General features: G+C 32.0%; 2 protein-coding genes across 4 annotated transcripts; both read left to right on the top strand.

Annotated features, from left to right (window-relative positions):
• Window positions 1-3,369: 3,369 nt before the first annotated feature.
• On the top strand, window positions 3,370-6,606 carry LOC114392715 (probable 1-acylglycerol-3-phosphate O-acyltransferase). The gene is made up of 9 exons (XM_028353932.1): window positions 3,370-3,654; window positions 3,817-4,053; window positions 4,141-4,187; window positions 4,286-4,404; window positions 4,498-4,646; window positions 5,296-5,405; window positions 5,517-5,616; window positions 6,025-6,148; window positions 6,237-6,606. The coding sequence occupies exons 1-9, from the start codon at window positions 3,506-3,508 to the stop codon at window positions 6,360-6,362; spliced, it is 1,161 nt and encodes a 386-aa protein (XP_028209733.1). The 5' UTR covers window positions 3,370-3,505; the 3' UTR covers window positions 6,363-6,606.
• A 2,996-nt stretch (window positions 6,607-9,602) lies between these two features.
• On the top strand, window positions 9,603-13,775 carry LOC114394247 (protein ACCUMULATION AND REPLICATION OF CHLOROPLASTS 6, chloroplastic-like). Of its 3 annotated transcripts, none has more exons than XM_028355923.1 (7): window positions 9,603-10,152; window positions 10,429-10,653; window positions 11,147-11,407; window positions 11,511-12,468; window positions 12,620-12,756; window positions 12,970-13,012; window positions 13,225-13,374. In XM_028355923.1, exons 1-7 carry the CDS (start codon window positions 9,643-9,645, stop codon window positions 13,236-13,238), a joined length of 2,148 nt encoding a protein of 715 aa, XP_028211724.1. In that variant the 5' UTR covers window positions 9,603-9,642; the 3' UTR covers window positions 13,239-13,374. The 3 variants fall into 3 exon arrangements, with proteins under 3 accessions (XP_028211724.1, XP_028211722.1, XP_028211721.1); XM_028355921.1 differs by lacking the exon at window positions 13,225-13,374 and adding an exon at window positions 13,096-13,216; XM_028355920.1 differs by lacking the exon at window positions 12,970-13,012 and having other exon boundaries at window positions 13,225-13,775.
• The last annotated feature ends 1,179 nt before the right edge of the window (window positions 13,776-14,954 follow it).

Below are 14,954 nucleotides of genomic sequence, written 5' to 3'. Positions count from 1 at the left end.
TATTTATGTTAAAAAATGCTTAACATTAATATTTAATTACTGATCAATAAAAAATTCATTTGTGATGTTATTATCATAGAGTCAAAAGATTATGTAACAAATATATAAATAATTATATAAATATTAATAAAAAAATAATTTATGATTTCATTAATCATAGAGTCAAAAAATATTATTTTGTAATAAAAATATTAACAAATGATATTTAAATATATATTCAGAAAAAGAGTTATGTCCCTTATATCTACTTAAACAAAATTATTTCCTGTGAAGGAAATTTACTGTCTCTATCATAAAAAATGAAAACTAATTTAATTTACAATATTATTAATTAATTAATTTAAAAATATTATGTGATAGAAATATATTTAATAAATAATTTAAAATATATCTTATTATATATTTATATAATTTTTTTTATCATATAAATATTAATTAACTAATTTTTGTATATGAAATTATTAAAAAAAATATAATATTATTTTTGAATAAATAAATTTACTAATTACCCTAATTAATTTTTACCATAAATATTTCAATCTCAAATAAAAATCATTCAACAAAGTTTTTTAAACAATTTCTAAATAAATTAAAATAAATTTATAAAATTTAAAAGTAAAAAAAATATTATTGAGTCACAATGTTGAGTTTTGATAAATGACCAAGATATTCTTCCAATGTATAAGTGTCACAATTTAAGAAAGAAAATTTAAAGGAAAAAAAAACATGTTAAGAAAAAAAAGTAAACAAATTTGAAAGAGAGAGAGAGAGAGAAAAGTTTTAAAAGAGAAAAAGAAATAGAAAAATTTGAAAAAGAAAGAGATAGAAAATGTTGAGTGAAGATTTGATAAATGACCAAAACATCCTTTCAATACATATGTGTCATAATTTAAGAAATAAAACGTAAACAAGGAAAGCATAAAGAAACAAAAAAACATGTAAAGAAAAAAAAAGAGGAGGAAACAAACATTAAAGAGAGAGAAAGAAAAGTTTTAAAAAGAGAGAAAAATATTAAGTGAATATTTGATAAATGATTATAATATCTTTTTCAATGTATAGGTGTCATAATTTAAGAAAGAAAATGCAAAAAGAGAAAAAGAAGAAGGAAACAAATGTTAGAGAGAGAGAGAGAGAAAAGTTTTGAAAAGAAAGAGAAAAATATGGAAAAAAGAGAGAAATTTTTTAATGAACATGACAAAAATATCCTAATGTATATGTGTCATAATTTAAAGAAGAAAACTTAAAAAGAAACAAAGAGTAAAAAAAGAAAAAGAAAACAAAAATAAAGATAGATAGAGAGAGAGAGAGAGAGAGAGAAAAGTTTTAAAAAGAAGAAAAAGTTGAGTGGAGATTTGATAAATAATCTAAAATATCCTTCTAGTATGTGTCACAATTTAAGAAAATTTAGAATTGTATTTTTGATAAGTTAAAGATTGAATAAATCAAGATAGTTAACACAAAGAGAGAGAAGTTTTGAAAAGAAAGAAGAGAAAAAAAGGTTGAGTGAAGATTTGATAAATGATGAAAATATCTTTTCACTATATAGGTGTCACAATTTAAGAAATGTTAGAATTGATGTGATGAATTAAAGATTAAAGAAGCACAAATGTTAAAGAGAGAGAATATTGAATGAGGATTTGTTAAATGACCAAAATATCTTTTAAAATATAAGTGTCACAATTTAAGAAAGGTTAAAATTGTATTTTTGATAGACTAAAGGTTAAAACAAATAAACAGTTTAAAAAGAGAAAGAGAAAGAAGAGAAAAAGGTTGAGTGAAGATAAAGAAAGAGAAAAATTTAAATAAGAAAGAGAGAAAAATATTAAGCGAATATTTGTTAAATGATTATAATATATTTTTCAATGTATAGGTGTCATAATTTAAGAAAGAAAATGTAAAAAGAGAAAAAGAAGAAGAAGGAAACAAATGTTAAAGAGAGAGAGAGAAAAAAGTTTTGAAAAGAAAGAAAGAGAAAAATCTGGAAAAAAAAGAAGAGAGAAAGTGTTTAGTGAACATTTGGTAAATGAAAAAAGTATCCTAATTTATATGTGTCATAATTTAAAGAATAAAACTTAAAAAGAAAACAAAGAGTAAAAAAAAAAGTTAAAGATTGAGTGAGAGAGAGAGAGAAAAAATTGAGTGGAGATTTGATAAATGACCCAAAATATCCTTCTAATATGTATGCTCACAATTTAAGAAAAGTTAAAATTGTATTTTTGATAAGTTAAAGATTAAATAAATTAAACATTAGTTAACGAGAGAGAGACCAATTTTTAAAAGAAAGAAAAAAGAGAAGAGAAAAATCTCAAAAAGAAGGAGAGAAAAAAGATTGAGTGGGGATTTGATAACCGATCAAAATATCTTTTTAATATATAGGTGTCATAATTTAAGAAACGTTAGAATTAATTTTTTGATAAATTAAAGACTAAAGGAAGACAAACGTTGGAGAGAACGAGAAAAAAAGGTTGAATGAGGATGTGTTAAATGATCAAAATATCTTTTAAAATATAAGTGTTACAATTTAATAAAGATTAAAATTATATTTTTGATAGACTAAAGGTTAAAACAAATAAACGTTAAAGAAAGATAAGCTTTGAAAAGAAGGAGAGAGAGAAAAAAAAAAGACTACAGGTTAAAACAAATAAACGTTAAAGAAAGATAAGTTTTGAAAAGAAAGAGAGAGAGAAAAAAAAGAAAAAAAGGTTGAGTGAAGATTTGATAAATGATGAAAATATCTTTTCACTATATAGGTGTCACAATTTAAGAAATATTAGAATTGATTTGATAAATTAAAGATTAAAGGAACACAAACGTTAAGAGAGAGGATGTTGAATGAGGATGTGTTAAATGACCAAAATATCTTTTAAAATATAAGTGTCACAATTTAAGAAAGGTTAAAATTATATTTTTGATAGACTAAAGGTTAAAACAAATAACTCTTAAAGAAAGAGAAGTTTTGAAAAGAGAGAGAGAAAAAAAAAGATTGAGTGAGAATTTAATAAATGATCAAAGTATTATTCAATATATATAAATGTGATTTTTTACAATTTAAGAAAGATTAAAATTATATTTTTGATAGACTAAAGATAAAAAAAAACAAATGTTTAAAGAAAAAAAAGTTCTAAAAGAAAAAGAGAAAAATCTCTAAAATAAAGGAAGAGAAAAAATTAAGTAAGAATTTGATAAATGACTAAACTATTCTTTCAATACATATAGGTGTCACGATTTAAAAGATTGAATTATATTTTTTTATAGACTAAAGATTTTATATATAAAATATCAGATAAATCAAAGCACTTTTTAAGAACTATTAATATAGGGGAACGTTTTAAAAAGTTTTTCTTAAATGAGAGCCATTCTAGTAGTTATGATCACTCTCTTTAAGCTACATGGCTTATCATAATCTCATATATATGTATGCGTAAGCGGTTTCTGGTATCTTTCTGTAGTTTTTTCCCTCCTCCGTTTCACATCATTGTTCTGCTTTCATAATATCCAAACAGGAATGGCAGAAGACATCGGCAAAAGCAACCTCGAATCCTCTGCTGCTGCTTCAACAACCTCCCGAGGTTTCTGGCCTTCCGTCTTACGTTGGATCCCCACTTCCTCCGATCACATCATCAATGCTGAAAAACGCCTTCTTTCTCTTGTCAAGTACGCAATTCACTAACCCTATTCTTTCTTATACTACTAGACACCCCATTTTTCTCTTCTGACCATGGATATATATATAAATATATATGATTCACTTGTTTCCACGGTCTTAAACCTTCCAATATCTGTTACTCTGATGTTTTCCTTTTCGTTTTTTGGCAGGACTCCATATGTTCAAGAACAGGTCAATATAGGTTCCGGTCCACCTGATTCCAAAGTTAGATGGTTCCGTTCATCGAGCAATGAACCACGGTTTATTAACACAGTTACGTTTCACAGTAAGGATGATTCTCCTACGCTGGTGATGGTTCATGGATATGCAGCTTCTCAGGGTTTCTTTTTTCGCAATTTTGATGCCCTTGCCTCCCGTTTCAGAGTGATTGCTATTGATCAACTTGGGTGAACTTTGCTTCTCTTCATTCACAATTCCATATTAGTGTTTTGTGAAAACTGATTATTCAATTAGACACTTTTTTTTTTTTGCAGTTGGGGTGGATCTAGCAGGCCTGACTTTACATGCAGAAGCACTGAAGGTCAGAACCAGAGTTGATTCAGAATTGGGAATGTTTAATGTTGTTGCTTAACTTGAATTTACTGTGGCAAAATGCTAAACTTCTTCTTGATATATCAGAAACTGAGGCGTGGTTCGTTGATTCTTTTGAGGAATGGAGAAAGGCCAAAAACCTGAGCAATTTTATACTACTTGGGCATTCTTTTGGTGGTTATGTTGCTTCCAAGTATGCACTTAAGGTGAATTTCTTTCTACATTGCGTTAAAATGACTTTTTTGGTTTTCTTCCTTTTTAGATTGTTGTTCTGATGTAATCTTACAACTTATGTATAGCACCCTGAGCATGTAAAGCACTTGATTCTGGTGGGACCTGCTGGATTTTCATCAGAATCAGAAAGAATTACAAAGTTGTTATCAACATGGAAAGGATCAATCCTGAACCAAATATGGGAATCTAATTTTACACCTCAGAGAATCATCAGGTAGAATTACGGTATCCCTATTTTTTCCATCCTCTTTTATGTATACTTTATCATTTTTCTTAAGCTACAAGGAAACATCATTCAGAAAAAGAAAAATATCGAGACAGTAGGAAATAAAAGACACTCCTTTATTATTTCAGTTCTTTTGCCTACCTTGGTGTACATATGGTTGGTTTTTAATTTTTTTTATTACTGTGTCTGATTATTTGATCACTAGATGCATGAACACCCAAATCTTAAAAATGTTTTCAAATAATGTCAAGTTGTCATTGAGATTGTATTTCATATCTGATGATAATATGCACAATACATTTTACTTACATTTTCAGGTTAATGCTTCTGATTCTTTGTCTTTGTTATCTCTTCTAGTGGCATTGTTACAGAAGTAGACATCAACTATTGACTTGAATTCATATTCTCTATATTGAATGATGGGTGGTGTTAAATATTATCCCTAGGTAATCGATGGAATCATTTTGTATAGAACTTTTTTGCTCAGTCTAGTTACTTTCATATGGAACCTACTTCTGGTGTTGCAAATTGTTGCATTGCAGTATTCCTACCAAATATGTTGGGTGGTTGGTTGCAGACTTGCAGTGAAAGAGGGGGGTTATCTCTGTCTAATATTTTTCCTCATATTTTATGGCAGAGGTTTAGGTCCTTGGGGTCCTGGTATGGTTCGCAAGTATACAAGTGCCAGGTTTGTTACATATACAACTGGGGAAATGCTGGCAGAATCTGAATCGAGTTTACTGACAGGTATGGTTAGCTTGATAACCATCAATACATGGTTTAGCTGTAAGACTACATTTCTTATTTGGAGTACTCATAACAGTATATTTCCTTGTCTTGGTTTTTTTGCTGTTACAGATTATGTTTACCATACTTTAGCAGCCAAAGCCAGTGGCGAGCTGTGCTTAAAATATATATTTTCATTTGGAGCACTCCCGAGGTCACCTCTACTTCACAGGTTTGGTGATCATCTTCCTGCTATGTTGATTATTGAATTAACATTACATTTCTGCACTTCTACATCAAAATACAATATGTCTTTTAACTGGATGGTTGTTATTAGTAAATCAATGTTATTCAGAAAGCATTTGTGGGTTGATTCAATATGGAACTCCTGTAAGAAATTGTAAACCAGGCTATGAGGTTTGAAAATCCCATGTAAACATCCAAAATTTTGAACTTGTAAAAGTTTTACCACATAATTTTCTACTGCTGTGCCATATGACCATGTGCTTTAGCCGAGGTCGTGTCAAGACTTTAATTTCTCTATAGCTTCAAATTAACAACTCCTCTTATACTTGAGTTATTACGTGTACTCTTGACTTGATGTGATGTTTTTAGCCTCCATTTCTCTCTGCTTTCACAGTGCATCAGAGTGGAAGGTGCCCACCACCTTCATATATGGTTTTCAGGACTGGATGAATTATGAAGGTGCGCAAGAAGCTCGCAAACAAATGAATGTTCCATGTGAAATCCTTAGGGTTCCCCAGGTATCTCACTTTCTCCATTTTCCCAAACAGTGAAGCAACTTGAATATGAATATTATTTGGACTAACAAACTTCATTTACTTGTTGCAGGCCGGGCACTTTGTGTTCATTGACAACCCAAGTGGCTTCCATTCAGCAGTGTTTTATGCCTGTAGAAGGTTTCTTAGGCCTGATCAAGACACTGAATCCCTTCCTGAAGGGCTAACCTCTGCATAGAGTATAATCTTGTGTAGTGCTGTCTATGAGCATGATTAAAATTAAATTCCTTTAATTCAAGCCATGTCCTATTCATGCTTAAATGGAAATTTACAGTTGCAAGGGCAATTCAAAAAATAATGATGTGTAAAATATTTTTCATTACTGAAACATGTGCTCACTATAACTGGCTATTAGGTTGTTTATTTATTGTGTTATCAATAGAAATTTAGAATCAACTATGATATAAATACAATTATACAAACTCAGTGTTTACATATATACACTTATTTTTTTATGATCTCAATTGTTTTGTTGAAGAATAAGAAAAGAGAAAGAAAAAAAAAAAAACGACATTTAAATCTCATAATGTAACATAGTTGAGAGAATTTCGTTATTTTTTTTTTCTCTTTTTCACAATTTTCTTAGCTGGTTTGAAGAGGTATCGCATTTTTTTTCTTCTTTTTCCTCTCTTGTTAAGAGTTCTAACAATAATGACAACAACAACAACGCCTTATCCCACTAGGTGGGGTCGGTTACATGGATCAACTTCCGCCATAATATTCTATCAAGTACCATACTTCTATCCAAATCATTAAGGTTCCAAATGAAAAAAATAAAATAATTTGAGAAATCTTGTAGCATGGTTGGTATAGATTAATTTTTCTCCAAAAATAAATAATTTTTAAAATAAGTTTAAATAATACGTACGCATTATCTTGGTTGAACCTTTTTTTAATTATTAAAATATCATATCATATAGACAGTGATTATCATATTTATAGACAGCTTTCCCGCACTATTTACCCTCACTCTAGTCTAGAGTCGAGAGGAGTATTTAATTTATATTAGAAAATAAAATAAATAATTTTAATTATTGACAAAAACATTAAACCGAAACCCAACGCATATATCAGCAGTCAGCACGTGGAAGTGCCACTGAAGTTTCTAATTTGACAAGGACGCATCTTAGTGAGGATAACAAATATGACTTTGCAGATTTCTAATTTCTATATTGATAGGCCAAAGCTGCAGCCTGTGGGACACAATTGATAATCTCCATATCCAGTTAAAGGAAAACAAATAAGTAGAATCATGTGCAATTTGGTGTAATTTTACGTTTAAAAATTAATTTTGAGTTCATAATTAATTTTAAATATATTTTTATATATCTAATTTTACATCAAAGATAAATTTAAGATTTGATTCTCGGAAAATTAATCTTGAATTGAAATAATTTTAAATAACTTTTATATTAAATCTAAAATTTTATATTAAATTTTATTTCTAACTTAATTTTATAATAAAGATATTCAAATATAAATTACATCATTTTAAAATTAATTCAATCAAAATTAATTTTACTCAAACAAGTTCAAACACACTTAGATAGATTCAATGGTAAAGTTATTTAAATTTTTTTAATAAAAAAAATTTAATATTCTAACGGCCAAAATCTATAGAGTTTGAAAAATAACTACATACCATTTCAATCTTAGATGAACTCCCGTGACTCAATAGGAGATTCGATTTGTAAAATTTCTCTTTTTTATTTAAATTTTATATATTTTTTTTGTTTTAATCCTTGTATCTTTAGAGGTAAAAAAATCCTAACTAATTTAGAATTTGGTTAAGAAAAATAAAATATGACAAAGAATTATTTTCGTCAAGAATCAAATTCATAATACATTAATCACTTATGCTAAATCACTTGACTCTGATTAAAAATGTATTTACATAATTTCACAAATATGTTTTGAAAATTAATTCTCATTAAAAATATTTTTGAAAAAAGAAATACAAAGATTAAAAAAGAGATGCTAAGAGAAAAAAAAAGTGTGAATAAAATCCCAAAATATAAAAATACTACTAACTAGTACCTTTAAAAAATATTAATTGTACGCAGCTTTTATTTGAAAAAGTGATAACACATTTTTCAGTAATTAATCTGTAGTCCAACAAGTAAAAATGTTCTACTTATTAATTATTTAACCATGGATTTAGAAAGAGTAAAGATTATTCAAACCTACAATTACAATATTAAGTGGATACAAGATCGGAACTTAAATCTACTAAGTGAATTTGATTAGCTAAAAATTAAAAGATTGGACAAGATAAAAATATTTATCTAATATTTGATTTAAAAAATAACTGAAAGATAATATAAAATAAAGAATGATGAATTGGACAAATAAAAAAAAAAAACTTGTAACTCACTCCGTATAACTTTTTGTCCATTGTCTAACCAAAATAAAAATATATAGTATATTTATTTTCTGACTTTTCATTATCCCACTTCATTTTTCTTTTTTCATATGTGTCTCATTCTCTAAACTTTCCTCTCCAAACGATCGTATCTTGGTTGCCAGTGAGGACCAACTTGGCCGTCGGCATGGGCACCTTGGTTGTGGGCGAGGACCGCATGGACTGCTGTTGTTTCCTTTTTGTTCATTATTTCTTTCCTTCTATTGTTAATTTATTTAAATATTTACATGGTCATCTTCCTCCTTCTCGTTGTTTTTTTTTTCTTTTGGCCAACTTTGGCGAGGCCATGTTGTGTTGCCGCCATCGTCACCGTGACCTTGTGGCAACCTCACACCACCAGGCCCTATGCCCGGTGGGCCACGCGTCCTCTGTAGAGGTGCCTCTCATCTGTTGCATCATCAATGTGCTATTAATGCACATAGAATTTTATTGTAAAATTTACATTAATTTGTCCAATATAAAAGCACATCAAACAAGATACAATACAAAATTATTTATATTGGACATCGACTACCAAAAAAATAACATACAATATAAAAAGTTATCTTGTGACCCAGCTACTTCAGTATTATTTTGTTTATCGTGTCTTTTTAGCAATTCAAACGTATCACATTAACCATCAAACTCAGTGTGTTCCAATACTCGACGATTATGGTATTAACTGAAAAATAAACAAGAACAAAATTGGGTCAATCGGTGATATTTTATTTTCATTTCCAACTTTTACTGATTAGTGAAGATTATTTATTAACTTTACTGATAACTGAGCTCTATTAAAAATCTGATTTATCATTTTTAATTGAGTTTTCATTTCAATTATATTTTTTTATATTTAAATTTAATACCTTACTAAAAAAATTAAATTTAATATGACTTCAACTAATGACTTAAAGTTTCAATTACATTTATTTATTCGATTTCCATAAAATCTTCCCATATACTTTGTAAGAATATAAATATAAAATAGTGAATCCTATAAACCTTTTCATTGCGATACGATAGTGTTAGTGTAGCAGCAGGGTTTAAGTTAAGTTCAATGGAAACGGTGCTCCCTCGCGCTGGCCTCGCTTTCTGCACTCCGCACCCAACAACGACACTACAACGTTTCACAAAACCTAACAAACTCCTCCGTTCATCCTCCCGCGGCGGCGCTTCCTTATCCGCCACCAGCAAATGGGCGGAGCGCCTCATTGCCGATTTCCAATTCCTCGGCGACGCCGCCACTTCCACCGTCACTCTCAGCCCCTCCTCCGTCCCTCCCAGCCTCGACCCTCCGGAGCGCTACGTCTCCATCCCTCTCGACCTGTACCGAGTCCTCGGCGCCGAATTACATTTCCTCGGCGACGGCATTCGCAGGGCCTACGAGGCCAAGTTCTCGAAGCCTCCTCAGTACGCCTTCAGCAACGACGCTTTAATCAGCCGCCGCCAAATCCTCCAAGCCGCCTGCGAAACCCTAGCGGACCCTGCTTCTAGAAGAGAGTACAATCAAGGCCTCGTCGACGACCACGAAGACGCCGCCATTCTCACTCAAATCCCTTTCGACAAAGTATAATTCACTCTATGGCGAATTCGATCTCTAACTGTTTTATTGTGCAATTCGTGTCGTTTAGAGAAATGTTGTTGTGGCAGCAATGCATTATAGTTCAATTGTACAATTAGAATAGTGCAGGATCAAATTGGCGGAAAAAAAAAGAATAATATGTCGATAGTAGGAACTAAAAGTGTAATTAATTAAGGCTTCTATTTTCTATTCCTTTTTCTTAATGGAACGTAGTTTGATTTCTGATTGGTTTCATTGGTGACTGAAATGGTTGGTTGGTAGGTTCCTGGAGCGTTGTGTGTGTTGCAGGAAGCTGGAGAGACAGAGCTTGTGCTTGAGATTGGGCAGGGTTTGCTTAGGGAGAGGTTGCCAAAGACGTTTAAGCAGGATGTTGTGTTGGCTATGGCGCTTGCTTTTGTTGATGTGTCAAGGGATGCTATGGCTTTGTCCCCACCGGATTTCATTGCGGCCTGTGAGATGCTCGAGAGGGCGTTGAAGCTTTTGCTGGTGATTCACACTCTTATATGCTCCGTTTGTTCCTTTAAACACAATATAAGTAATTAATAGAATAAATAATATATGCACTGATGGTGTAAGGATTTTTTTACATTGTCATTGAATCACAAACCACCATATAAAGTAAATTTGTTGACTTTTCTAATAACTATTTAAAAGTCAAACCTAGGATGATTACTAATTGGTTGACATTGTACACTTTTACAACTGCGCATGCTTATTGAAATCTTTTAGGTGTTGTGATTTTGCTGGACATAAACACTTTTTACTTCTGCCCTCTGCCATGTATGGCTGTGCCTGAATAACCAATTCATCATAAACTCATACCAAATAGTTGTTCTGAAATTAAAATTATTTTTTAACTTCTTGATATGCCATTTATAAGGCAATGTGTTAACACATAATGTGTATATAATATATCTTGAAAATTTCTATGTTGTAGTTGCATTGCAATTGCTGTACAATAACCTACCTGATCATGTAGGAAGAAGGAGCAACCAGCCTAGCTCCAGATTTACAAGCACAAATAGATGAGACGCTAGAAGAGATAACCCCACATTGTGTTTTGGAACTTTTAGCCTTGCCTCTTGATGATGAACATCGAGCACGGCGTGGGGAAGGTCTTCTTGGTGTCCGTAACATTTTGTGGGCTGTTGGAGGAGGGGGTGCAGCAGCATTTGCTGGGGGTTTCACCCGTGAAGACTTCATGAATGAGTCATTCTTACACATGACAGCGGCTGAACAGGTGTCCATAAACATTTTTTACATATTTTTCTTTTTACTTTCATGTTTATTTATAAAGAGTTTTCATTTATCATTTTCTTCTTACCCTCAATCTTCTTTTGAAGGTTGAACTTTTTGTAGCCACACCAAGTAATATTCCAGCTGAAAGTTTCGAAGCATATGGAGTTGCACTTGCACTGGTTGCACAAGCTTTTGTGGGTAAAAAGCCGCATCTTATTCAAGATGCTGATAACTTGTTCCAACAACTTCAACAGACTAAGATTACAGCTGTGAGGAATGCTCCCTCTGTTTATATTCCCAAGGAGATTAGAGAGATTGATTTTGCTTTAGAAAGGGGTCTCTGTGCACTGCTTGTTGGGGAGCTGGATCAATGTCGGTCATGGTTAGGACTAGATACTGATAGCTCTCCTTATAGAAACCCATCTATTATAGAATTTATTATGGAAAATGAAAAAGGTGATGAGGACAGTGATCTTCCTGGACTCTGTAAATTGTTAGAGACATGGCTGATGGAGGTGGTTTTTCCTAGGTTTAGAGATACAAAAGAAACAAGATTCAAGCTTGGAGATTACTATGATGACTCAACAGTGCTGAGATATCTAGAGAGGCTGGAGGGTGGTAGCCATTCACCCTTAGCTGCTGCTGCAGCCATAGTAAAAATCGGAGCCGAGGCTACTGCTGTCATTAGCCAGGTCCAGGCTAGTGTAATGAATGCATTGAAAAAGGTATTTCCTGTTGGTTCTGAAGATCAAATTGTGAAACATCAAGTAAATGGTGTGAATGAGGATTTTGGCTTTTCTGAAAGTGAGAATCCTGTGATATTATCAGATCAGGATTCTTCGGTCAATGCTGAGGTTTCTGGAATAAAAAATACTACTGAGACAAGTGAAGGTGAATTTATTACTGAAGAAATTAAAAATGCAAGTGTGCAGATCATGTGTGCTGGTGTTGTAATTGGACTGGTAACTTTGGTTGGTTTGAAGTTTTTACCTTCTAGGAATGGCTTGCCCATGCTTTGTAAAACGACTGGTTCAGCAATGGCATCGGATACTATCAACTTAGGTATGGTTTTTGGAGACATCTGCAATTTGGAAGATTAGTACATATATTTCATTATAGATGATCTGAATGATTCATTTGCTGCAAATCTATAATTAGGTTTTACAAGTTCATAGCGTAAATTCCATGCATTAAATTGTTCATTACTGCACAGGTTCCTTGGGAGATGAAGAAAAAGTAGAGCAGCTACCAAAAATGGATGCAAGGGTTGCTGAGGCTCTAGTTCGCAAGTGGCAAAGTGTAAAATCCGAAGCTTTTGGACCTGATCATTGCATGGGAAGGTTACATGAGGTAAGGAATTTGAGTGGTCTGCATAAAAATGGAGATGATAACTTTTAAAAAAATAAGCTTGAGTATGATCCATAAACTGATTTCCCTCCCACGGTTATGTTAAATATGGAAATTATGCAATTATGCGTCTTGTGCAATTACTTTCTTTATGGTGTTTATTGTTTTTTTTATTTGAAATCCCAATCTGATAAGATGTGATACCATACCATTTAGGCCATGCTTTTGGAGTTTTGGAAAGCAGGGATTGTGAGTAGCTGTAAGCACTTTTATATATTTTTTTTCTAGTGAAAACTGACTATTGCACAATCTTTATAATAAACCAACTCATTTACATGATAGGGGTTCCAGCCCCCTCCATTGCAACATTCGCTTGCTCTTTGACTGGCAACAGTCTTGACATGAGGCAGTTATGCAGTGAATTATCATATTTCTGTGTATGAAGTTTTTCTGAAAGTTAAGACCTGGTAGGTTTTGGACGGTGAGATGTTGAAGATATGGACAGATCGTGCTGGTGAGATTGCAGAGCGTGGTTGGTCCTACGACTACACCTTGGAAGACCTCAACATCGATAGTGTGACCATCTCACAGAATGGGCGCCGTGCAGTGGTGGAAACAACTCTCAAAGAGTCTATTCACCTGAATGCCATAGGTCATCCACAACATGATGCTTCTAACAGCAGAACCTACACAACAAGATATGAGATGTCTTTTACAGGTCCAGGGTGGAAAATTGTTGAAGGAGCTGTCCTTGAGTCCTAAGTAGATTATGTAACTCGTATGTATATCAGGTTATCCCACTTCTGATCACCCTACAACCACTGCCTATATGTGTTTTTTTTTTTTTGGTATAAACGTTGTGCACTTTTCAAGCACGTACAACAGTCAAGCTGTAAATACTCGCGGTGTTTGTCGTTACGATTATCCAGTTAGGATGTCAAACCCCCTTTTTTACTTGCCTTTGTTTGGAAGGGAGGCTGAAATGAAATGAAATGAGATAAAATGAATAGGAAATTTAGTATTGTCCATGTTTAGATAATTACCAAATGAATAAATCTTTAGTTCGAGATTGTAATTAACCACTTTAATGTCTAATTCTATTAAAATTTAACTAAAGTCCTTCACTGTGGAAATTATTAGCTAAGCTTCCATGTTTGAAGATTATTAGTTAGGTGTTATTCCTTTTCTGAATATAGATTACCTGTGTCCTATACAAAAAATAATTATGCTCGAAGGACTATTATACACATCAAAGATTTAAATATTTAACACACGGTTTAAATTTGAGACTATTAGTTAAATTGTAAGAATTCCGTGTCAATTCAATTGATAACACACTTAGTAATAACTGTTAGACGGTCTAAACCAATGACAAATGGGAAATGGATCCTCTATTGTGACATTATCAGTGCAAAAGATCCTAGCCCTTCAATTAATTTTATCAGTTTACTATATTTTTGCAATAAAGGTGAGATTTTAACACGACCGTCTTCTCCACATGAGAGGATCCATTCCTGAAGAACTACTTTCTACTAAGTTGTTATCCAGTTGGTTATCGAGTTATCAACTTTCATTTTGGAACGTTGTCTTGAAGCTTGTCGGGTCCATATTGGGTCAAGTTATTGATCGGTAAGAAACTTCATTTTTCCACTACAAAAACAGTCATTGTTAACTGAGAGGAAATACCAAAATGCTTCTAAAGAATAATTATTTTTATCTGTGAGAATAAAGATAATACCAAAAAATTTATAATAATTCACACATTTTATTTAACCAAGTACTCCCTTAACCTCTAAGGAATAGTTAAACATATATTCTCCTTTTGATATTAGATTGCTTCGGGTTCTACTACGTGGTTACAGGGTCTTATTGGGGGCTGGGTGCTTGAAGCTTACTGGTCGAGACTTTTAATTGTACTCCCAAATTGAGGCTAAAGATCCTTAACCTTGGTATCTAAAGCGAGTTAGGAGCGAATTGTTTCCAAAACTCTTGTTTATACATATATTTAGATTTACCGCCATTTCTTTACAATATTGTGTTCGAAAATCGATAAGCAAACGATTCATCATGGATATTTTTATCAGGAATGAATTCTGAATTCTGATCCCTGAATGAATATTGTAGGAATACAAGGTGCTTACATACATTTGATAGATATAGACATATAGTTGTATAGATATAGCTTTGATCATATTTGATAT

Source organism: Glycine soja, chromosome 17 (genome assembly GCF_004193775.1).
Source record: "Glycine soja cultivar W05 chromosome 17, ASM419377v2, whole genome shotgun sequence".
NCBI classification, from domain to species: Eukaryota; Viridiplantae; Streptophyta; class Magnoliopsida; order Fabales; family Fabaceae; genus Glycine; species Glycine soja.
Note: the sequence above shows the minus strand (reverse complement) of the source record. Positions and strands in the feature narration are given on the sequence as shown.